Source organism: Colletotrichum fioriniae, assembly GCF_027942845.1.
Source record: "Colletotrichum fioriniae strain IMI 355084 chromosome Unknown scaffold_3, whole genome shotgun sequence".
Lineage (NCBI taxonomy): Eukaryota > Fungi > Ascomycota > Sordariomycetes > Glomerellales > Glomerellaceae > Colletotrichum > Colletotrichum fioriniae.
Genome location: NW_027076839.1, coordinates 1,496,040 through 1,517,551, shown reverse-complemented (window position 1 = coordinate 1,517,551; position 21,512 = coordinate 1,496,040). Strand labels below are relative to the sequence as shown.

Below are 21,512 nucleotides of genomic sequence, written 5' to 3'. Positions count from 1 at the left end.
AATACCCTTCAGTCTCTACCTGACTATTTCTCCTTATCTCTCATTTTTCTCATCGATGTATCTCACGGATTGTATTCATACCATCACATCACGGCGGGCATTGGGGGAACTGGCTTTTCTTTCCATAGACTTTTCACATAGAGATCGGACGGTCGAACAGAACACCTTTAGAGGAAACACTCGACGAGTTCCCCAGATAAAACAAAACTTTGCTGCTCGAGCGCTTCTGTGCCTCCCATCTAACTCTCAGACGTGTCCTCTCCCCCTCCTCTTCCTCTCCTCTTGTGAATGGACAACCAGCCGACTCAAGCAATCAGAAACGTCGTCTTCTCCCGCTTAGTCAACAACTCGCCGTCCATGACTCCATCACAATATGCCTCCCCTACGAAACAATACATCGTCCCGTCTCCGGACGGTCTCAGGACGTACGGGATCCGAGAGCCGAACAGTATCACCACTACGTCGCCCGGGCATGCCTCGCCCGGACCCATGCCCACGTATCCCTTCCGCGTCATATATGGGCACTTCCCAGTCATTTTGTCCATATTCTCACTGTAGTTAGACTGCCCCGGAATTCGTCTGCTGAAATCGTCCAAAAGCTGCTGGCGTTCCTCTGGGGGAAAGACCTCGAACGTCAGGGAGAGCATCTTGTGGCAATGCATGCAGTCCTCGTAGTCGCTTCTGACGGCTGGATCGGGTCGTTGGTACCTGTAGACAGCCCCTTGGTTCCAGTACAGATCTGCCACGGGCACCCGCCACATGGCTTCCGCCTGTCTGTCACTATTTTCGTAAATCTCGTGGCTAAACCCCTTTGCAGCTGCCTCCTCACACAAGCTTTTGATCGTCTGGAGAAGCTTGTAGCGGTATTCTCGATCTTGTTCCCACCTCCACGCGTCGCCTGTTGTTTCGATGGTGTCAACGATGATACCACGAATCCCGAGCACGCCGCGGTCGTCCGTGGGCACAAGCTCAGTCGAGGTCTCGCCTGAAGCCTGCAAAATGTGCTGGTCTGCATCTTCAAATGCGTACAAGTAAGAATGCTCTAGAGTCGGCCTCCAGTCCGGAACCCAGGATGGTAGCCCTTCAATATCCTTTGGGAACTGTGAGAATGAGAGCATCTCTAGACGGCCGACACGAATAAGAGCGTGAGCTGTGTCGATGAAGGTGGGTCGGCTATCCTCGGTGACATAGTCTGGGGTAATCCCTAGTTTATCCGCATCATTGGCAATACTCAGCAACCCGTAGATTCTGTCTCGAAGTTTTGTCACTTGGGCATCTCCATCGACGTACGCCTTCTTCAAGACGTAATAGAAGTCATCTCCCGGGCCTATGCCCTTAACGAAGTTCCGGCGCCTACGTCTTAAGGACATCAAAGGACTCAAGCGACGTTGTTGGGCCTTGAGAAGAAGCTGCCTGAACTCGCTGGTTTCAGTCGGCACGCTGAGCGTTGATATGCACCCGTCCCAGACGAGAGTAGCGAGAGGCATCAGGTCCAGTCTTACTGTCTTATACCCGCAGAGGAAGAATGGGTCGGAACCGAGAGCTTGCTCTTGGATGATCCAGACCCGAGTGAACCACAATCTCTCGTTCCAGGCAATCATCTCGCGTAAGAGGGGTCTGAACTTGGCCACGGCTTTGACCATTAGAGGCCGATATTGTATAGTCACTGAGTCTTCTGGGTTCTCGTTTCTCATGATACTGTGCAGCAGCGGCAATCGTTCCTTGGTGAGATAGCTCTCGATGGCTAAGTCAGCAGCCTCTTGTCCAATCTCTTGCAAACACTCCATGAGGGCATCGGAGTTGTTCTCTGCCGGACCCAGCCAGACGATGACCTGTTCCGCTTTGGTGTAGATCTGGGTCATGAGGGCCACCTGGTTTCCCTTCTCCGCACCATCCTCTTGATTGATGCAGATCTGGTCGATCCAGAGCGTGACGGACTCATCTTTACGACGAATATGCCGCAGCGCGGTGTCGAGCGAGGCCGTGATGGGCAAGCTCACACCCTCGATGTCAATGCTGTGAGTTGCTCCCGACGTACCCCAGGTGTATGACAGCGCTTTGTATAGCCGCGGCGTGGCGATCGGGGTCGTCGAGAGGGCGCACCTGAGAGGGCTCGAGTAGTGAGACGACGCGTTGTCAGAATCACCTTCGTCCGTATTACTGGGTGCTCCGGACGCGGATGCGGATGCGGCGTCAAATCCGTGTGTCGATGGATAGAGTTCGAGAAGTCTGATGTGAGTTGATGCCGAGGGCAGGATTACCTTGTCGTTGAGGTAGCTGAATTCAGCAATGTCTTGCTGATCCGGCAAAGGCGGCACGGAAGGCATGGTTGCCGTCATTGTTGGGACGAAGGCCGCGGCTATTGAGGCAAACACAAGGGGAGCCCATGCACAATCAGTAGATGGTGTTCATCGGCAGGGTCCTCCCTTTATGTGTTGCCAGTACCCCAAAACTGTAGGGCTGCTAATTAGCTCGTCGACTAGGGCTGGTCTCTTACTATTTCCGCTTCTGGCTTTCAGCTGGTGACTATTGATAACGCTACTGCAGGACATTGCCCATGACAGGTTTACCCATTTCACCAACACGAAGCCTTGCCGGAGAAGCCAATCATGTGAGCCCGGGGTAGACGGGAATGTCCCAGTCGTTTTAATCCCGTGTTGTTGTTGAGGATGGCCACTGCTATGGACCTTAGGATGATGTATCATGTGAGTTACCCTATTTTGAAGGCGTCAGCAAATCGAGCGAGCATGCTAATATTGCTACGTAGAATATTGTGACGATACTAGAAATATCTGAAGTAAAGTAGTTACGCCTGCTTCGTGCGGGACACGCAATTAGTATTCGAGGCTTCCAATTCCTCATATGGTGGTGATAAGCCATTGAACGCAAGGAATCTAATAGGTCACATGTCATCTTATAACCTGACTGATCTAGTGCTATGGGATTCGCCGCTGCTCCTTTGTTGTCAGATCTGATGCAGGCGAGTTCTGTGCGATATCTTTGCAACCTCGTAAAACGTCGGATGGGCGAATCTGCTGCAGATAAGTGCTAGAAAAGCAGCATTGATTAGTTGAGACAAGCTCGTGGCCCTCCCATGGTCTACTTACTTGAAAAGCTTGACTGGTTAGTTGGATCTTTCGTATGGACTTGACTTCGGGACAGGCTTTGCCTACAAGTGTATTTTGATCTGCCTGAGATGCAAATTTGATCTTGGTCAGTACTCAGAAGGGCGAAAATGAATTCCAAATGTGTGAATAAAAGAGCCTGTCACTAGCGAGAACAATTTCATTGTCTATGTGCATGGAGAAGCCAAACCCAAAGAGAAGCATGGTCAACACATTCTCATAGCAATGTCATGAATTCCAGGGAAGAGCTATCTCAAAAGAAATTAGTGCCATTTTGTGGACGTTCAACCAAAGTTTTGCTAGGAGAGACTTCGATAACTCTGCCTGTTAAGGTCCACTGACTGCTTCATCATGCCAATTCGATTCCCCGTCAAGCTTCATCAAGCCTTTCAATTCCATGTCGTTGGAGCATAATCCTTGCCAGCACCTCCGGATGCAGGACCATCTCCTTGACACTATCAATGGCCTCATCCTCCAGCATGCTTCGCGTCCAACTGGTTCCCCCCAGATTCCCATCCTGCAGAAAGCCTCCTTCCAGAATACGCCGAATCCTGGTTGAGCTGAATATCAAGGGCGGGGCATCCGCTGGAACGAAGCGAACCCAGGTTTCCGAGTCCCCAATCCGTTGGCAGACTTTGATTTTCCGTCCCTCGGGAACGATGTCGCTACCGTGTACCACCTTCTCGTATGCATCAGAACCATCTGCTGATATGTGTGTTCCAGAGAGATTGTCGGTGACTGTGACTAGTTCTTTGTCCGCGTCCTCGACGCGATCATCCTCTGATACATATGTTTGTTAGCGTGTGTCTTCGTACTCTTAGTTGCTAAACTGGTCCACCTACTTTCATGTGGCTGCTCAGTTGCCCCAACAGTCGATGGAGGTAAGAGTAGCGTGAAGCGAGACTTGCGGTCAATGGCTCTCTCCTCGGCTATCTCGTGCTCCGAGTTTGTATTGTCGGTTATCGGGTTCGTGGCTTTGGTAAAGTCGATGACGTCCTCCCAGAACCCATATCCACGCATTCTCTCGAGCTGCCCTCTAGGCTGAAGAAGATCAAACTCTCTTCCTGCATTGCTCAAGATGGTTCTGTAGATGTCGAAATCCCATCCAAACTGCTCGTATACACGCGTGGGCACGACGTGATCTGGTCCAGCTACCTCAATGAACTTGAGATCGAAACCGTCTCGCTTGACTGCTTCCAGAACACGACTCCACATGTCTTCAAACTTGGCCCTGCCACCGTCGTGAGCCCAGTACTACTGAGGCTCACTCGAGTCGCCGTGCCAAAGTCGTATGCGGTCGGCCATATCGAACATGAGCCATTGCTGTCTCCTTCTGGCCTTACGTTCCAGTACTCTGGTGCTGACCGGATATACGACGGCGGCGATCACGTTGAGGTCTTGGCTGCCTTCGAATGCTCGTCGGAGGAGTTTATAATGGCCCAGGTGCGGCGGGTTGAAACAGCCAGAGTAGATGAGGACGTTGTTCTCCTGGCCCTTCTTGAGCTGAGGCCTTCCCGGGGCGGATCTTGGACCGAAGATGTTCGTATGATGGCAGCCGATTGTGGAAGGAGTCGGCTCGCAAAGACATGGTCCCCAGGCATCTGAGAGATATTGCCCTAGGTCGGCAGTCTCATCCTGTCTCTCGCGAGGATCGCCATTTTGCATTGCCATCAAGCTGTTTGGGGTGTTCGTGATGAGATAAATTTGCTGCTGTCAAATCGTTGTCAAGTGGGGAGTGGTTTTTTTTTGCGAAGATTGCAATCCACAACTCGACTCGATCTTGGTGCTGCTGAAGAAAACACGTGACTGGCCGTTTACGTTTTCCGTTTTGTTTTACTAAGGCATAGCGAGTTCGAGACTACGTCAATGAAGAGCGTGAAAAGGGGAAGTTGCTAGCTGTGGACGTAGAGGAGTGATCGTAGACTACCTGAACAGACCATGACCGGGAGACGTGGCTTGTTCTGGATGCCAGTCATGGACTTGGAAGTAGCTGAACGTTCTCTGCACATCATGACAGCTTCTCTGGCTTAGGAATGGGTGCAAAGCATTGTTGTGATTACATTTGCGGTCTCTCCAGTCCTTGATGTGACATGGACACACGTGGAGAATGATGCAGATGAATGGCTGAACTCAGCAAAGCTTTCTTTTTCCACCCTTATCAACCCTAGCCAGGGCTCATGGACGACGTGGTTTCACCTTTGTGCTGGTTACAAAAACGGCACCTAAATCTTTCTAGAGTATGGTGATATGTGTTATACTAAAATGGATAAAAAGCGATATGTAACGGATAATAGTGATTATGCTTAAAAGCTGCCAAGAAAGACAAATGTCACTGGTGGAAAATGAGCCCTGTTACTGGATCTGCGCTACATTTGCGTTATTCTGCTTCTTACTTTCTCAGAATCTGAGCACTCATGGTTGAAGCCTTTCTTGAGTATGCCAGAATGAAGATGTCTGAGTAGCCTCCGTGGAAGACTATCGCCCGCCAGAGCTTTGAGGGCGGTGAATTCAATCTACGGGTGTTGACTATGATCAGATCTGGGAAGGCTTGCATGGTGACTGACCCAATAACCAGGTCATCATCGAAATGTTGCTTGTATATCAGCCTCAACCGCCGCCAGTAGCGGAACTAGGCCTATGAAGGCTAAGACCAGTATACGCCTAGGTAGCACACCCGACGGTCCAATCTACTGTTAGCTTTGGCAACAAAGAGTTCAGTCTCAGATAAGAAGTCTGCGGTTGCAGAAACGATTCAGAACTTGAAAAAAATTGAAGCTGAAATCATTCAGGGTGAAAATGTGTTCGGAAGCAGGTATTGACATAATAATGCGCATTCATTCAACTCGCATGAATACAAGCTATGTAGCCGGCATGAATAATTGAATGCCGTTGACACTTGTTGGCTGCCAAGACAAGTATTTCTAAGTTCATCGTCGCAGCCTCTAATTTCCAACCGAAAACCTTCACATCCAAAGCTCCGCGAGCGTAAGTGTCAAGCGTGTAATTCCTTCGGGTGATACCGAAGGAACTTGTCGTGATAGAGGTCCTTTACGGCTAAGAAATGACTTCCTTTCACTCAAAAGAATTAATTGGATTTTGAATCAGCTGAGAAGTGGAAAAGACTGAGGCCGCCCCGGGGGTAGCGCCGGACGTCCCACTGCGGCCCCGCTGAGTTCTTCACCGGTGGACGGACCACGGCGCTGACACGCAGAGCCTGGAAAGCAGTGGAAAGGACCCCGCACTCACTCAGTCACTGTACAGTCATCGGCCGCTTCACTCGTCCCGGCCCGAGAGTTCGCAACTCTCGAAAGTTCCGCTTCCGCTCTACTCCTTCAGTCTTACAACTCATCACAGACCTGATCTTTTACTCATCGACTCATCCTCTTCTCAGTTTTTTCATCAAACATGGCTTCACCTCTCAGAATTGGCTACGTGCCGGAGCACTTCTCCACGCCCCTCTATTTTGCCAAGGAGCACTTCGGCCTGGATGCCACCTTGGTTCCCTTCCCCTCCGGAACGGGACACATGATCACGGCCATTCGTGGCGGCGAGATCGATATTGGTATTGGTCTGACAGAAGGCTGGATCGCCGGCCTCGGCAAGGAAGACGCCCCTGGAGATGGCGGCTACCGTCTCGTCGGCACCTACGTTGACACGCCCCTTTGTAGGTTCATAAGGCCAAGTTCTCAGAAAGCTACTGACATTGAAACCAAAAGGCTGGGCCATCTCAACCGGTGCCAAGCGCCCCGAAATCACTTCAGTAAACTCCCTCAAGGGTGGCAAGATCGGCGTCTCCCGCATCGGCTCCGGCAGCCAGATCATGGGCTTCGTCCTCGCTGACCAGCACGGCTGGCTCGCCCCATCCACCCCGGCACCGTTCTCTGACACGGTGATTCTCAACAACTTTGAGAACCTCCGCAACGCCGTCAACTCGGGCGCTGCCGACTTCTTCATGTGGGAGCACTTCACCTCCAAGCGCTACTACGACTCGGGTGAGATTCGCCGCGTCGGTGAGATCTACACGCCCTGGAGCAGCTGGAAGATTGTCGCTTCGACGGCGCTGGCCAAGGAAGGGCAGAAGCTCGACGCGAGAATCAAGGACCTGTTTGAGAAGCTTGACAAGGGCGTGAAGCACTTTAACGAGAACAAGGACGAGGCTGTCAAGTACATCAGCACTCATCTGGATTACTCTGAGGCGGATGCTAGGGAGTGGCTGAAGACGGTTAAGTTTACTGATGGCGTCGAGGGTGTCAAGCCCGAGGTTGTGAACAACACGGTCGATATTTTGAGAAAGGCTGGAGTTTTGGTGGAGGGTAAGGGGAGACAGCCCGAAGCCATGGTAGCCAAGGACTGAGCACCATGTTGAATAGAGAATAGACTTCACGTTCATGCCAGGATTGTCGTTTGCATCGCGTCCAAAGAGCGGCGCTGGGATCGGAAATCATTGTGCACACAATCACGGTAAGCTTCCATAAGAAAGGGAGACGCAATCGTCTTGACTCGTCAATTACCACCATACTCCTGGAATGTCCCGACACTGATGTTAGGGTATCTGCCATTCTCGTCACCACTTGCAGTGATTGTCAACAACCATTACAAATTCGTTAAGGCAGCTTAAGCCTTTCCAGACTTGCCTTTTCTTCTCTTGCCCTTGCCCGCGAGGAGATCACGCTTCTCCTGCTTGCGCGTCTCCTTATCCTTAGCACCAATAACACCAGTCTCTGAGCCACACGGCCACTTTGCAAGCACGGCGGCTTCATCCTCTTCGCTCCACTCACGCGGCAGCACGGCGAAAACAAGGTACGAGGTATGCGTCTTCAGCTCCGGCTCCGCGCGGTGGATAATGCGTCCCTGCAACCACGGCTTGCCCGCGAAGGGTCCTTCTTCTTCATCGCCATTCGTAGCTTCTCCCGCTTGATCCACATCCATAGCGTTGCCCGCCGGTGAGTCGTCCGCTGAGTTGGGGTCTGCCGGGTTGTGGTACTCTCTCGTTCTTCTCTCGATCTCTCGAAGCTTGCCGACTGCCTCGCCGACATCGCGTGCGCTCGCAGCGATACCGCGGTCAGGCTGGCTGTACCCAGCACGGTCTCGGATGACGTTGAACTTCTTGTGGGAGATCTCAATCATATCGATATCCACCCATCCCAGTTGTCTCATTGTATTGATCGTTCTTTGTACCTGCTCGATGCAAGGAGAAAAGGTGCAAATATAGACCGACTTCTTAGGATTTAGCGGAGAAACCCATTCTTGTGTCTCGCCTTCCGTGTCCTTCGTCGCTGGCTTTCGTCGTGACAGGTGGGGGAGGGCCTCCCAGGGCGCGGGTAAATCGAGGAACACCGACTCTGCCTCGGGGCTTTTGCCGTCCACCAGGAACCCGCCGTTGTAAACATCTCGATGCGAAAGCTTCACGATGCCTTCCAGCCCGTGCGCAGTGATCTCTTCCTGCATCTTCACATAGCGATCCTTGTTGAACTCGAAGCTGAAGACCTTGCCCTTTCGTTGAGAGTCATCTTCGGGGTATCCACTGTAAACCGCACGCGCCGAAGCGTGAGTGAAACTGCCACTACCTGCGCCAGCTTCGATAATATGGGTACCGGGTCTCGCTCGTATGCGCTGCAGGACGTAGCTATAGTCGGGGGTGTAGACGACTTGTGTTCGATGCGGCAGGCCCGCGGTCCAGAGCTCGGCGGTAGGCTGAAGGATGTGCACGAAGCCGCTCGCGGCAGTGGCCGCCTTCTTGACTGGTGCGCTGGATTCCGCCTCGGCCTCGTCTCCTGCTGCTGGTGTTGATGCGTCCGTTTCCTCTTCCTTCCTCTTGCGCTTGCGGCCTCTGGAGCCAGTGTCAACAATTGAGGCCCGAATTTGCGACCCCCATGGTACATTGATCAGGGTGGAGTGGGGAAATGAGCCGAATCGTGTGTTGAGCACTGCTCCTTCGGCATAGCCGTCGACCGCACCGGTAGAATCTTGGAGGATGAGAGGAACGAGGTTGTCGCGAGAGAGCTGCACAATTGCGATGGAATTGGCTGACGTCCTAGGGCCAGGCTGAAGGAATGGCGATGGTTTCGCCATTTTGGTGATTCCGGTCACCATGCTGACTAGTGATGAGCCAGAGTTATTCGACCCAGATTGCCTTTCTGGACAATTGGAGCGGTGCAGGAAAGCGAGCCAGGAATGCAAGTTGGAGGGCAGTGGAGGAAAAACTTCGCGAGGCTGAGATGGAAAAAAAGTAGACTGTGGCGAAGCGCGGGGCAGTTGTGGCTGATTCAGAGCTTGACCACTCAGATGCTGACACAGCGCCCCCATTGACTGCGAGGCTGACGATGGTGTCACACCCGCCTTTTTTGATAGGTGGGCGGCTAATTGCTCCCTCCAAGAAAGTCGCCGTCCCCTCCCTTCCCAATTGAGTGACTCAACCCTCTAAACTCGACCCTCCGATCCGACCCTCTCGACGTGACTCCCTCCTCCCTCTCATGCACCCTGCCCTCCTTGTGCCCCTCTCCTTTTGTTCTGGATGAATCGCCTCTTTAGACTTACCAGAATTTCCATTTCTCTCTCCACTCAGATACCCAACTTTCGATTCTCTAGGGCTTGTTCCTCCATCGCAACCATGGAGTCTTTGAAAGTGCACAACTCCTTGAAGCCCGGTCAACCGGTGCCATTTACACCAATCAACCCGGGCAAGGTTTCTTGGTATGCTTGCGGTCCTACTGTCTACGACAAGAGTCATTTGGGCCACGCCCGCAACTACGTGTCGACCGACATCATCCGGCGCATTATGATGCACTACTTCGGCGCTGATGTGAAGTTCGTCATGAACATCACTGATGTTGACGACAAGGTTTGACTTACTAGCCTTTTACTTACACACCAGGCTTTCCTGACCGTTTCCTGTGGCGCAGATTATCATCAAGGCCCGAAGACAACGTCTCCTCGAACTCGAGAAGCAGAAGAAGTACTCGGACGATGAGCTGGCGAAGCTTACTCTGACAGCTTTCCGCGCATACGCCGAAAAGAGCTTGTCTCTGATCCAATCCTCCGATCTCGACGAGAACAACTATCTCGAGCGAAGAGACAGCGCATACGGAAAGGTTCTTGCAGGTGGCACCCTGGCCGGAGAAGGCAAGCCTGGCGACGACGAGGCCAAGACGAAAATGCACATCGCGAACATGGACGCTGCTGCATTTGCGATCAAGGACAAGAACTTCTTCCCTGGAACCGATGAGATCCTTCTGCCGTACCTCGACTCTCTCTACAAAGAGACCATCGACACCAGCGATCAGACCATCTTTACCGACCTGACTCAGAGCATGGAGAAGGAATTCTTCGAGGATATGGACGCTCTCAACTGCTTGCGCCCCGACGTCATCACGCGCGTTACGGAATACGTTCCTCAGATTGCAAGCTTTGTCGAGCGCATTGTGGACAAGGGATTCGCATACGAGTCTGACGGATCCGTGTACTTCGATATCACAGCTTTCGAGAAGGCCGGCAACACATACGCGCGTCTGCGACCCGGCAATCGCAATGATAAGTCATTGCAGGAGGACGGAGAGGGTGCTCTTTCGAAAAATCTGGGCGAAAAGCGCAATGAAGGCGATTTTGCGCTGTGGAAGAAGTCCAAGAAAGGAGAGCCATACTGGGAGAGCAGATGGGGTCAGGGTCGCCCGGGATGGCACATTGAGTGCTCCGTCATGGCTTCCGACATTCTCGGAGCCCAGATGGATATTCACTCCGGTGGTATCGATTTGGCTTTCCCTCACCACGATAACGAGTTGGCCCAGAGCGAGGCCTTTTACGTCGACAACACAAAGGGCGAGCACACGTGGGTCAACAACTTCATGCACATGGGTCACCTATCAATCTCCGGTTCAAAGATGTCCAAGTCCTTGAAGAACTTCCAGACTATCCAAGATGCTCTTGCCACGACTTACACATCCAGAGGAATGCGCATCGTGTTCCTGATGGGCAAGTGGAACGACGGCGTTGAGATTTCCCCCGACATGCGCGCCCAGGCAGCCAGCTGGGAGGCAACCATCAACGTGAGTCTTTAAGCCATATAGTAACAATGATTCCCACACTCACGTTTCGGCAGAACTATTTCACCAACGTTAAGGCATATGTTGCGGACGTTAGCGCTTCTACCGATGGTGTTGAATCTCTGTCACTGTCAGAGAAGCCCACTGGAGGACTAGTCAGCAGTCTGGAGAAAGCCAAGACTGACCTGCAAACCGCCCTCACGAACTCTTTCGATACCCCTCAAGCAATGCGTGTTATTCAGGAACTTGTCAGCGAAGCCAACAAGGTCGTTGTTTCCCAGGACGCAGAGGCCAACGTGCCCGCGCTCGTTGCCGTCGCCCGCTGGATCACAAAGATCCTTGGAACATTTGGTCTCGACGAAAATGCCGCGGCGCCCTACGACGGCCTTGGCTGGGCTGCACCTACGTCTAACGCAAAGCTTGACCCCAAGACTGTCGTGCAGCCGTACGCGACGGTATTCCAGGCCGTGAAGTCGGACGTCGAGGCGCTGAAGACTTCGGCCGATTCCATTTCCGCTCTGCTGTCGCAACAAAACCCGGAAGCAGAGTTCTCTGCTTTGGCTGAAAAGGGTGTTCGCGATCCTGAGCAGTTGGCACTGCCATACCTGCGGGCTACTTCAAGACTGCGTGACGAGCTTCGTCGTATCGTATCATCAGTGTCTCCCGAGACGAAGAAGGCCATCCTGTCTCTTACAGATCGGATTCGTGACGAAGACCTTACAAATCTCGGAGTTTACCTGGATGACAGGCCAGATGGCAAATCGTCATTGATCAAGTTCGTACCTGCCAGCGAGTTGATTGCGGCGAAGAACGAGAAGTTGGCCAGGGAAGCGGACAAGGCCCGGGCCAAGGAAGAGGCGAAACGAGCGCGTGAGCAAGCGGAGAAGGAGAAGTGGGAGAAGGCTAAGCTTCCCCACACGGAGCTGTTTAAGGGAGATGAGAAGTACTCGGAGTGGGACGCGGAGGGACTGCCAACTAAGCTTAAGGACGGCAGTGACGTGCCCAAGAGCCAGCTCAAGAAGCTGCAGAAACAGTGGCAGAGCCAGAAGAAGGCGCACGAGGAGTACCTGGTCAAGTTTGGTGGTAAATCATAGACAGCCCAGAATTGATGGCATCGACTAGCGTTTAAAGCGAGCAATTCACGACTTGGTAAGGCTAAAGGCAATTCGTCGCGGCACCACGTCTATGTGAAGATGGAAGCTCACGTCTTAAGATGAAATGGTGCCCACAGTCTATCAGTGACAAAGGCTACCCACAGAGTAGTCGTATCCCACAGAAAGAGGCCTCACTCATTTCAGAACAGTAGGTGAGCGAGCACACAAGTTCGAGGTGGTGGAAGAGCTGGCATGAAGCTATCTGCACTAGCTGTGGGAAGGGTGGACACTAGGACCCCTGGCATTCTGGACCCTTGCCAAGCCGGGGGGCTTCCGACGATGCATGATCCCGCTGTTGCCAAGCAAGGTGATCGTCTTGTGCCGGGCCATCGATGATCTGGTAGCTACCTCACCATGCGGGCCTCGGCCATTGAGTCGATTCTTCACCAAAGCCTCTAGTACAAGATGTGCTGTGCGATTTTCTGAAGGAGAAAAGCAATGTGACGAAACCACAGTCTCACGTTTACCCATAATGCGTAAGCTTCTTCTGGAGCAGCACTCGTAAGATCAGCAGGTTTATGGGGCCGCGGACCAGCGGTCTACGAAAGCCTCACGCATGGCTGAGCTTGCTGCCGGGCGGATGCAAGTTTCCAAGGCACAAGTCGAAACCTTGGAACAGCAATACCAGCACCAGCCAACCAGCCAACCAATTAGCCAATCAGCCAACTGACCAGACGGTCAGCCAAGCGGCAGCCCATCCAAGCTATCTCGTTGGACCCGGATGGCACCCGTCAAGGTTTCGTCCGCTCTTTGTCGTGAAGAAGGGCCTGGAATCGTCGATTCAGGCGGTGAGGGGAGGGTTGGTTTGGAACTTGGACGATTCAGAGGGGAATAAACAACTCTCGCCCACCTTACGAGAGCTACCCCTCACATTCGAGGCCCCTTCCCCTATTTTCTTGTAGAACACATCGGATTGAAGAGTCTCTGAGACACCCGCTGCACGGAGCTTCCTGACTCGTCATTGAAGAGGGACCCGGACCTCAGCTTCACTCGAAGTTATGCAGGGTCAACCTGTCTTTTCTTCAAGATCAAACGTTATGTGGGCTGTATATGCCGAAGCTGCATAAGAGCTGGAGACTGTGTTGGCTTAACTTGCTCGATCCTGATGAGAGAGAGGCCCGACGGGGGGCATCATTGTGTAACAAGACTGGATATGGTAGCTCCAATGGGAGACAGGGGGCGGCGGCGCATGGAGACCTTCTTTGCCGGTTAGCCGCGCGATGGTCAAGCTTTCTTGCCGCAGCGCGTCCCCAGTTGTTTTTTTTGGTCTTTGGTTCAGCCCAGCAGGGGTGGCTGATATAGTGACGCAGCTCCCAATGCCGAAGTCCCCGGGCCGGCGGGGCTTGACCGAATCGGCTACAAGCGTGGGATTCCGGGCGACATCTCAAATCTTGAATCTAGCTCAATTGGCAGCAAACTTCAAAGGGAGGCTTGTGGGACTAGAACCTTTGTTTAGCTGTGTTCGTCCAGTGTTGGGTCGCTCAGTCATAGCCGTTGGCTACTCTTGCTTGACCCGAGAGTTTGAGTGCAAGAGGAAGAGAAAAAGAGGGAAAGAGCGAGAGAGTTGGGCTCTGGAGTCTAAACCCCCCTCTTCCTCGGACTGTCCCTCGAATCATAACCCGCAACAGACACACGGCCGTGGAAACGCGGACAAAGCCGTCGTCACTCGTCAGGTCCCCCGACTCCCGCGAGAACGAAAGCGCTGCCGATGTGCCGAGCAACCCCGCCAAAACACATCCACGGCTTTACGTCAGGCCCATGTCGGGCAAGGCTAAGTCGGCAAAAGAAGACGCCAGACGCCAGACGGTGGCTCGTCCAATAGCTTGTCTCTGAAGACGTGCCTTTCCTGGGTCAGAACTGGTTTCGATGAGGATCGAGCTAGACTAGACCCCTCCTGCCACCCCGCGCCGCGTCAAGGGTTTGATGCTTCAGCTAAGGCCTCCCGTCGGTTTCCCAACTTGTATCCAATGGCCTCGCGAGCTAGAGCATGAATTAATCGGTGGGACGCGGCCTCCGTGAAAGGTGCAGGCAAGCAGGCGTGGCCAGCGTTGACGGATGAGGGTCGAGGGGCGCCGGATCGACCCCTCCATCATGTCATCGGGCAGTGTGATCCAGGGGCACAAGAAGGTTAAGGGGTTTTCTCGAAATAGACCAAGCTTAGATGGGCCCCTTGACGATCACATGAGAGCTTGACCTGGTTGCTGGAGGGGCATAAGAACCCCTCGAGCTGCTCCCTCACTCTTGTCTGGGAAAACCTACTCCTCTACCATCAAGTTCAACTACATCACTACAAATCAATTGACTTTATATACCACACCAAACCCCTCACCAAATCATTCTTCAAAATGTTCGGATTCGGAGAAGCCAAGGAGCACCGTGACGCCGTCTACGAGGGCCAGCACGAGGGCAAGCTCTCCCACGAGATCGTCGCTGGTGGTGCTGCCTTTGAGGCCATGAAGCTGTTCGAGGACCGTCAGCGCAAGAACGGTATGTACCACTACCTTCTAGATTCAACCCGAGCTCCAGCTAATCATTTTTGTACATAGGCGAGCCCGTCAAGCACCAGTTTGCTAAGGAGATGATTGCTGGTATCGCCGGCGCCGAGGTCGACAAGCTCTTCGAGACCAAGGGCCTGGACTACATCGACCGCGAGAAGGCCAAGAGACACGCCGAGAAGCAGGCCGAGCACCTGTACCAGGAGCAGTACGGTGACATGGATGAGTACAACCCGTAAGCAAAGCTTTTCACCGCAGGAAACATATTGAACGGAGACTAACAATGTCAACAGTGAGCGCCGTGGCCGCCACGAGCGCATGGACTACTAGATAGTGGGCGTGTATTATCAACGGCCGGACAGATTTACTATGACGAAATGAAATCCAATTGAAGTATTGAACAATAACTATTTCTTTGACACTTGAATATGTGACGTGCAAATTGGTATCTAAAACTGCTAATATTATCCCAAATACGTGGCATTCACACCAATGCCAATATCCTGTTTACGCACACCGATTCTTCCACCATTCAATGCTTCAATCCAACCGACATTGCACTCGAAGAAGCAGGAGCAAACTTCGTATCAATAGTTCCACCAGCAATCTGTTCGAACAGCCTCTCCCGCTCCTTCTGCAGTGCCGTGCGCGTACTCTCCAACCTCTCACCGCGAACCTTTTGTTCCCGTGAAAGATACATGTGTCGGTCCCTGGTCTCGTGTAGATACCGACTCAAAACCTGGGCACATTTCTCAATCGATATCCTTGAGTTCTTGATCTCATCGTGGAACGCCATATCGGAAAAGATATTGTCAAACAGCACATCTCCCATGAGGTTTCCGTGATTGATGTTAACGGGCGGCAGATCCCCGATATACGGCGTCATCCGTTGCGCCTGCATCACCAACATCCTCGCTTCCTGCGCCGCACTCTCGGCGCGCTGCAGCGCACTACGCTCCATCATGTCCGTCATTGTGCCGCCGCCAAACATATCCATGCGCGAATGACTTAAGGCGTCGTCCATGTGCCGCAACGAGTCGCCCATCCGCTTCATCGCGTCCGTAAGGAGGCGTATCGCGTGCTGCTCAGCTTCGACTTTTGAACGGGTATCGTGATACTCGTGAAGCGCCTGCTCCGCCGACTGCTCGAGGGTGTCCTCCTCGGGGTAACTCGGCGTCGGGCCCGCAAAGATCGAATCATAGAGGCTATCCAGCTCGCATTGCGCCTCATCATGCCGTCTGGCTTCCACCTCAAGCGCCTTGCTCGCCTCACGCGCATCGCTCAACTGCTCTTTCAGGTTCTTGTTGAGTTCCTTTTCGCGGTGTTCATCCTGGAGGACGTCAAAGTATTCGCGCTCTTCGCGGGCGGCGCGCTCGTCGAATTTGTCGCGCTTGCCGACGGCCTTGTGCACGAAGCGGCGCATGACGCTGTCACGGAACTTTTCATGATCTTTGAGTTCCTTTTTGCGGCGGCTATCGAGGGCACGGATGTTTTTGTCTGATTCTTTGAGCTGGTGGTCTAGATCTGTGATGAGACGGCGTTGTTGGCGGAGGTCAGGAATGGCGTTGTCTGTGTCTGCGAGGATGGCGAGGAGCTGCCGGTTTCTGACGGCTGCCTGGCGGATTTTGGATTCTAAGTCGGAGGTGGCCATATTTTTGTTGTCTCTAAGGGATAGAGGGCAATGCAAGCTATGCTTTACTTGATGGCAAAATAGGTACAAGAGGAATTATCGTTTGCGAATGGGTATATAGGTTTCAGGTGTGAGGAAATAAAATACTAAATGGGTATCTTGAGGGTATCGTGAGGGTTCAAATATTGTGGTGAAGCCTCGAGTAAAAACACATAGGCGGGTTTAGATTCTACTTAAGTTCTGGTTCTTGACGATGGAGTCAAAACACAAGAAAATCTGTCAGTGACAAGAACTCACGACGGGGGGCTCTCTCCGAGGCCTGGGCATTATATGTTCGCCTAGTAATCCTTGGCAGACATGATGAATGCCTAACCATAGTCCCATCTCGGTGTTGGTTCGGTGCCAGAAAGGATCAAAGGTGACTATTCCCTCCAAGTCCCCAGCAACAGAGTCATAGCATAACGATGGCAAGCGTGGCATCCCATGACATCAGACCCTCGCCCTTGAACATTGTTCGGCCGGGTTGCCTCTACGGTGCGGCGGCGCCCACTGAGTGCGGGGTGGGTAATCCCGTAGCGGTGGACGGATCAAAATAAGGGTCTGGTTTTTTTTCTCTGGTCTTACCACCCAACCGCATTAGCAGGGCGAAGACTAAACTGAGAGGGCGGCGGCAAAATGGGGCAACACCGGGGAATGGGTGTGGTGAACTGGTGAAGGGGGAAATCAGTCAATACTGTTCCGGTTTGAACTATTGGGCTGTGAGCTGGGATCATCGGTGCTGTGTTGTTAGTGTAGGGTTGCGCCACGGACCGAGATGGCGGGAGAGAGAACTAGTCTTTAGAATCTACACTCTTGTTCAAACTGAGCCACAGCGGATCGAGCTGCTGTTTTCTGTTGCCGCCCAATTGTGGCCCATAATGTTCGAAGTTTTTCCATTTTCTGCGGATCTCTCATTGAGACGTCAATTCCTAGTAGCCGCAGTTAGGAGAATCTGCTGATCACAGAGACTCTGTTGGGGATGGGGGGGAATAGCCACGCGCTAGAAACCTGCCAAGAATCGAAGGATTCGGCGCCGCTGTGAAACTCGAGAGACCTGGATAAGACCTAACACGATCTAAACGCTTGGAATGATGCTGATGTTTGTGGCCAGTAATCACAAAAGCAGCAGGGATCCTCGCCCATTGACCATGACACTCGGAAACTGGGTAGGACCTGGAAACTGACGAAGACAACAGAGGGGAAGTGGTTTCGGTGTGGCTGGTGCTTCCTAATCTGCTCTTTTTTGCAAGCGGAGAGGCCATGAGTTCATGTTTTGAACCGGCTGACTGGTCTGTCACCCATGACGATGACGATATGCACCACCCGCCGGGCCATCGAGTCTGTTGTTAATGGCGTCGAGACCATAGCGATCTTGGTGACAATGTTCATCGACAGTCTTGAGGAGCTAACGCATGACGATGCCCAACGAAAAACAGAAACAAACTGAAGAAAATATCAAGGCACCCACCCATCACCGCGGTCAAGCCCGAAAATGCCCAATTTCATGCGCATTGACCCTGTGGTCCATCGTGAGAGAATCGTACACAATGGAACAATTACCCTCATTAATGATATAGATGACCCAGATAAGTAGTCTCGCATGCCTCATGTTAGCCTTGCGTACCGCTCACAACAATTCTCATTCGAGGGTCTCCCCCATTGCGCGACAGACACCTGAAGACCAGTGACAGCCACGTGGGCGAATGGCAGCTGATGTTATCGATGCCAACGAGGCGGCGGGAATCCACAATCGTCTTGCCCCGTCGGGGATGATCCCCGTTGACAACTTCAATAACCGGCGGCAAGGTTCCCCACTCATGAAAATGGTCGGCCCTGCCCGTCAGTTGGCTGTCAATTGTTCGCCCAGCAACCGGAAGTGGTCCGCGGTATATTGGCCATCTTTGATTCAATTGATTCAGAACGCCTGCTTAACCATCCCTCGCTGACCACGGTAGCCTGCGATACCGTCGAGTCGTGGTAATTTTACATGGAATATCCGGTCTATGCTTGTTAGTCCATCTAACCCAGTTCCCATACCGCCTTATCTATCCCAAAATGAAAACATTGCAATGAAACCAATTACAAAGCAAAGCGTATCAAATGATAGAAGAGCCTCATCCGGGGTTAATCCTCCGCGCCTGACTCATAGTCCAGTGCTTCTAGGGTGCTCTCCGTGTCTAAGTGAATGGGTCCCTTCTTCCTCGGCTCTTCTACAAGCATCAACGCCGCCCACGTCAAGGACGCCAAGAGCGCAACATAGAACCACGGCAACCCCTTCCACAGCCCCTTCTTCTCAAGTCCGACCGAGAAGGCCCACGCCAGTACCGGTCCGCCGAGCGGAGACCCGAGAGTATCGACCATGCTCGTGAGCGCGTACAGCCGGGACGTGTGCTCCGGATCGACAAACTCGGTGATCATGGCGCGCGCGAGCGGGTTGTGGGCTGAACCAAAGGTCTGGAAGACGAGACCCAGGAGGAAAACGACGATCTCTTGGCTAAAGGCCTCAAGGAGGGCGCCGGCGGCGATCATGATGTAGGACGCCTTGGCGAGGAGGGCGTCCTTGCCGAAGCCGGTGCGGCGGAATCGGCCGCGGGGATCAACGACGATTTTCGAGACCCAGGGGAGGAGAACGAGGGTGCCGAGGTGTAGGAAGCCCAGTGGGGAGAGGAGGAAGCTGGTTTGGGCGAGAGTCCAGCCAAAGTTCTTGCTCACGTATTGCGGTAGTGTAGAGGAGTTTGCCGTCATGATTGGGTTGCCGACGATGGAGGGCACAAGGCAGAGGAGGATGTTGCGGTTTTTGAGGATCGCAAGGGAGTCCTTGAGCTGGACCAGCCCTTTGAGGAAGCCTTCCTTGATGGCGTCGCCTAGCGGCAGCTGCGGTTTGGGCGGTTCGTTCCCGTCGTCGAGCTTGACACGAAGAGTCTCAGGCAGGAGCATGATGATGAGGAAGACGAACGGGGTGAGTATGAACACCATACGGATCGGCACCCAGGGGCCGAATTTCTCCATGAGGAAGCCGGCGGAGACGTGGCCGCTAACGCCACCGACCACGGCGCCGACGGACAGGATGACAAAGTTTGAGGCGCGGTCCTTTTCGGTACTGATATCGGCGGCCATGGCGTAGACGTTGTTGAAGACGACGACGATGCCGCCGCCGAAGAAGAAGAAGCAGGAGCCTAAGAAGAGGTAATAGATGCTCAGCTCCGGAAAGTTGGCCAGAATGAAAGGGGACCAGCTGAAGGCGGCGATAGTGCCCATGTAGGCGAAGACGAGGCCTGCCTTGCGGCCGATGCTGAACGTAGGGAAATCGTGTTAGCAATAAGGTAAATGGACTCGTAGTGGGATGGCTTCAATCTTGCTCCCACACGGGAGGGGAATCGTGAGTTACCTATCTGACAAGACGCCGTAAGGAAAAGCGACTAGGAAGTTGACCACGGCACCAATGAGAGACTGCCACCCGCTCAGCCAAGCAAGCTGCTTCTGCACCTCGTCGACCTTGCACTTCATCTCCGGGATCATTTCTGTGGGGCTAGTTTTATAGTGCTTATGGCAAATGTCATCCTCGATGAGTCTCATCATGGGAAGCATGAGCATCATGCCCTTGATAGTGATGGCAAACTTGAGGAGGGCCAGCATAAAGATGATGGTCCGCGGCGATCGGGCACGGAACGGAGCCAAGGCGGCATTGAGACGCGAGCCGGCTTTGTAGACCACCCCGCCGAGAGCACCGCCGAGACCGCCATCACCGGAGGAGGGCCGCCTCCATTTCGGCGGCGGAGGTCTCTGGAAAGCTCGGAAGCCGGCACGGGGGGACGGTTCGGACGGGTCCATTGGTAGCACCCCTTCGTGGTCCGAATATTCGGCGCCCAAGAGGTGCTCTTCCTCCACCTCGTCTGATAGACGTGGCATCTTCTCTGGCTTCCTTTCTTGAGGCCGATACTAAGGGACGAACGCAATGAGAGACATGGAATCAAGTGAGGCAATGATACGATAGCGAAATGACTAAATGACGCGGAAAGAGAGTGCCGAACAATAGAGAGCGTACAAAGAATGGAAAAGGCTTATTTGACAGGGCTGTGGACAGCGAACCCGATGACGACGCGTCTGGGCAAAGAATTCCCGTCGCCAAGGCGGCAAGTTTCAGCTGGAGTCGGCGTCTTGCTGTAATAACTCCCCGAAGCTTGCCTCGTACAGCGCCTTGTGGCTCTGTTACAGGCTGGGATGTGGATATTGGCAAAGCTTGATGAATGTTAGTAAAGTACTTAAGTTAGCTGTAGACTAAGGCCTTGGATGGATCTTATCAAAAGTAGAGCCTTAACAGTCGAGTTCCACAAATGCCACGATCGGAAAAGCCTCAGCGATGCACGACTACGTACTATTCGCACCATGGCGAGCCACCCAAACATCATTAGATGCCGATTCCGCAGCGTGGGAGCCTGCTGGTTTGTGCGCTCGTTGATCTACACAAAATAACTTTGGTTCTCACTGGTGCTGTAGAGACCTAATTGATTCTACTGAATTGAGAGTTGTAAATCTTTCCCCGTTGATAAACTGACTCTCCCTTTAGGTACCAACATTGATCCGCGACGTTTCATACTTTCATGAAAACTCGAGACGGGGAGCAAGATTGACATTCCCAAAATCTGCATGTGTGTGGTTGACTTTTAGTAGTAAGGCCGTGAGTACTTAACTCTTCAAGCCATCACTGATACATGGACAACGATCTCGCCATTCTGTATGGGTATCCCAGAGCCATTGGACGTTATTGCCTCCACAACTGAGAGCTATCGGAAAGAAGAGAGACGGATAAGTGAAGTCAAAAGACCGAGGCATGATACCTTGCTGATGACCCGCACCACACGGCACGCTGTTTTCAAGTGCTTTGCGTTCGCTCATCCCAGATCCTCTGCTCATCATCTTCTTCTTCCTGGTAGTGAAGCCTTGAGAGACTGTACGCGTTGTCGGAAGCTAGCACGTAGAGGATCATGAGAGCCACAAACGTTGGCCAGACGTAGAGGATCGCATCGACA

At 52.9% G+C, this 21,512-nt stretch overlaps 8 protein-coding genes across 8 annotated transcripts; 4 read left to right on the top strand and 4 right to left on the bottom strand.

The window, feature by feature from the left end:
- Positions 1-305: 305 nt before the first annotated feature.
- Positions 306-2,339, bottom strand: N0V96_003308 (uncharacterized protein; the record flags this gene model as incomplete). Its single annotated transcript, XM_053191090.1, has 1 exon — positions 306-2,339. One exon carries the CDS (start codon positions 2,337-2,339, stop codon positions 306-308), a length of 2,034 nt encoding a protein of 677 aa, XP_053051515.1.
- A 1,864-nt stretch (positions 2,340-4,203) lies between these two features.
- Positions 4,204-4,730, top strand: N0V96_003307 (uncharacterized protein; the record flags this gene model as incomplete). The annotated part of the gene is made up of 2 exons (XM_065756796.1): positions 4,204-4,211; positions 4,277-4,730. The coding sequence occupies 2 exons, from the start codon at positions 4,204-4,206 to the stop codon at positions 4,728-4,730; spliced, it is 462 nt and encodes a 153-aa protein (XP_065614563.1).
- A 1,800-nt stretch (positions 4,731-6,530) lies between these two features.
- N0V96_003306 (uncharacterized protein) lies at positions 6,531-7,479 on the top strand (the record flags this gene model as incomplete). The annotated part of the gene is made up of 2 exons (XM_053191088.1): positions 6,531-6,789; positions 6,842-7,479. The coding sequence occupies 2 exons, from the start codon at positions 6,531-6,533 to the stop codon at positions 7,477-7,479; spliced, it is 897 nt and encodes a 298-aa protein (XP_053051513.1).
- Positions 7,480-7,739: 260 nt separating this feature from the next.
- On the bottom strand, positions 7,740-9,218 carry TRM61 (tRNA (adenine-N(1)-)-methyltransferase catalytic subunit trm61; the record flags this gene model as incomplete). Its single annotated transcript, XM_053191087.2, has 1 exon — positions 7,740-9,218. One exon carries the CDS (start codon positions 9,216-9,218, stop codon positions 7,740-7,742), a length of 1,479 nt encoding a protein of 492 aa, XP_053051512.2.
- A 517-nt stretch (positions 9,219-9,735) lies between these two features.
- On the top strand, positions 9,736-12,258 carry CYR1 (cysteinyl-tRNA synthetase; the record flags this gene model as incomplete). Its single annotated transcript, XM_053191086.1, has 3 exons — positions 9,736-9,966; positions 10,028-11,167; positions 11,221-12,258. 3 exons carry the CDS (start codon positions 9,736-9,738, stop codon positions 12,256-12,258), a joined length of 2,409 nt encoding a protein of 802 aa, XP_053051511.1.
- A 2,405-nt stretch (positions 12,259-14,663) lies between these two features.
- N0V96_003303 (uncharacterized protein) lies at positions 14,664-15,143 on the top strand (the record flags this gene model as incomplete). Its single annotated transcript, XM_053191085.1, has 3 exons — positions 14,664-14,805; positions 14,865-15,048; positions 15,107-15,143. The coding sequence occupies 3 exons, from the start codon at positions 14,664-14,666 to the stop codon at positions 15,141-15,143; spliced, it is 363 nt and encodes a 120-aa protein (XP_053051510.1).
- A 202-nt stretch (positions 15,144-15,345) lies between these two features.
- Positions 15,346-16,464, bottom strand: N0V96_003302 (uncharacterized protein; the record flags this gene model as incomplete). The annotated part of the gene is made up of 1 exon (XM_053191084.1): positions 15,346-16,464. One exon carries the CDS (start codon positions 16,462-16,464, stop codon positions 15,346-15,348), a length of 1,119 nt encoding a protein of 372 aa, XP_053051509.1.
- A 2,142-nt stretch (positions 16,465-18,606) lies between these two features.
- Positions 18,607-20,313, bottom strand: N0V96_003301 (uncharacterized protein; the record flags this gene model as incomplete). Its single annotated transcript, XM_053191083.2, has 2 exons — positions 18,607-19,774; positions 19,871-20,313. 2 exons carry the CDS (start codon positions 20,311-20,313, stop codon positions 18,607-18,609), a joined length of 1,611 nt encoding a protein of 536 aa, XP_053051508.2.
- Between the last annotated feature and the right edge of the window lie 1,199 nt (positions 20,314-21,512).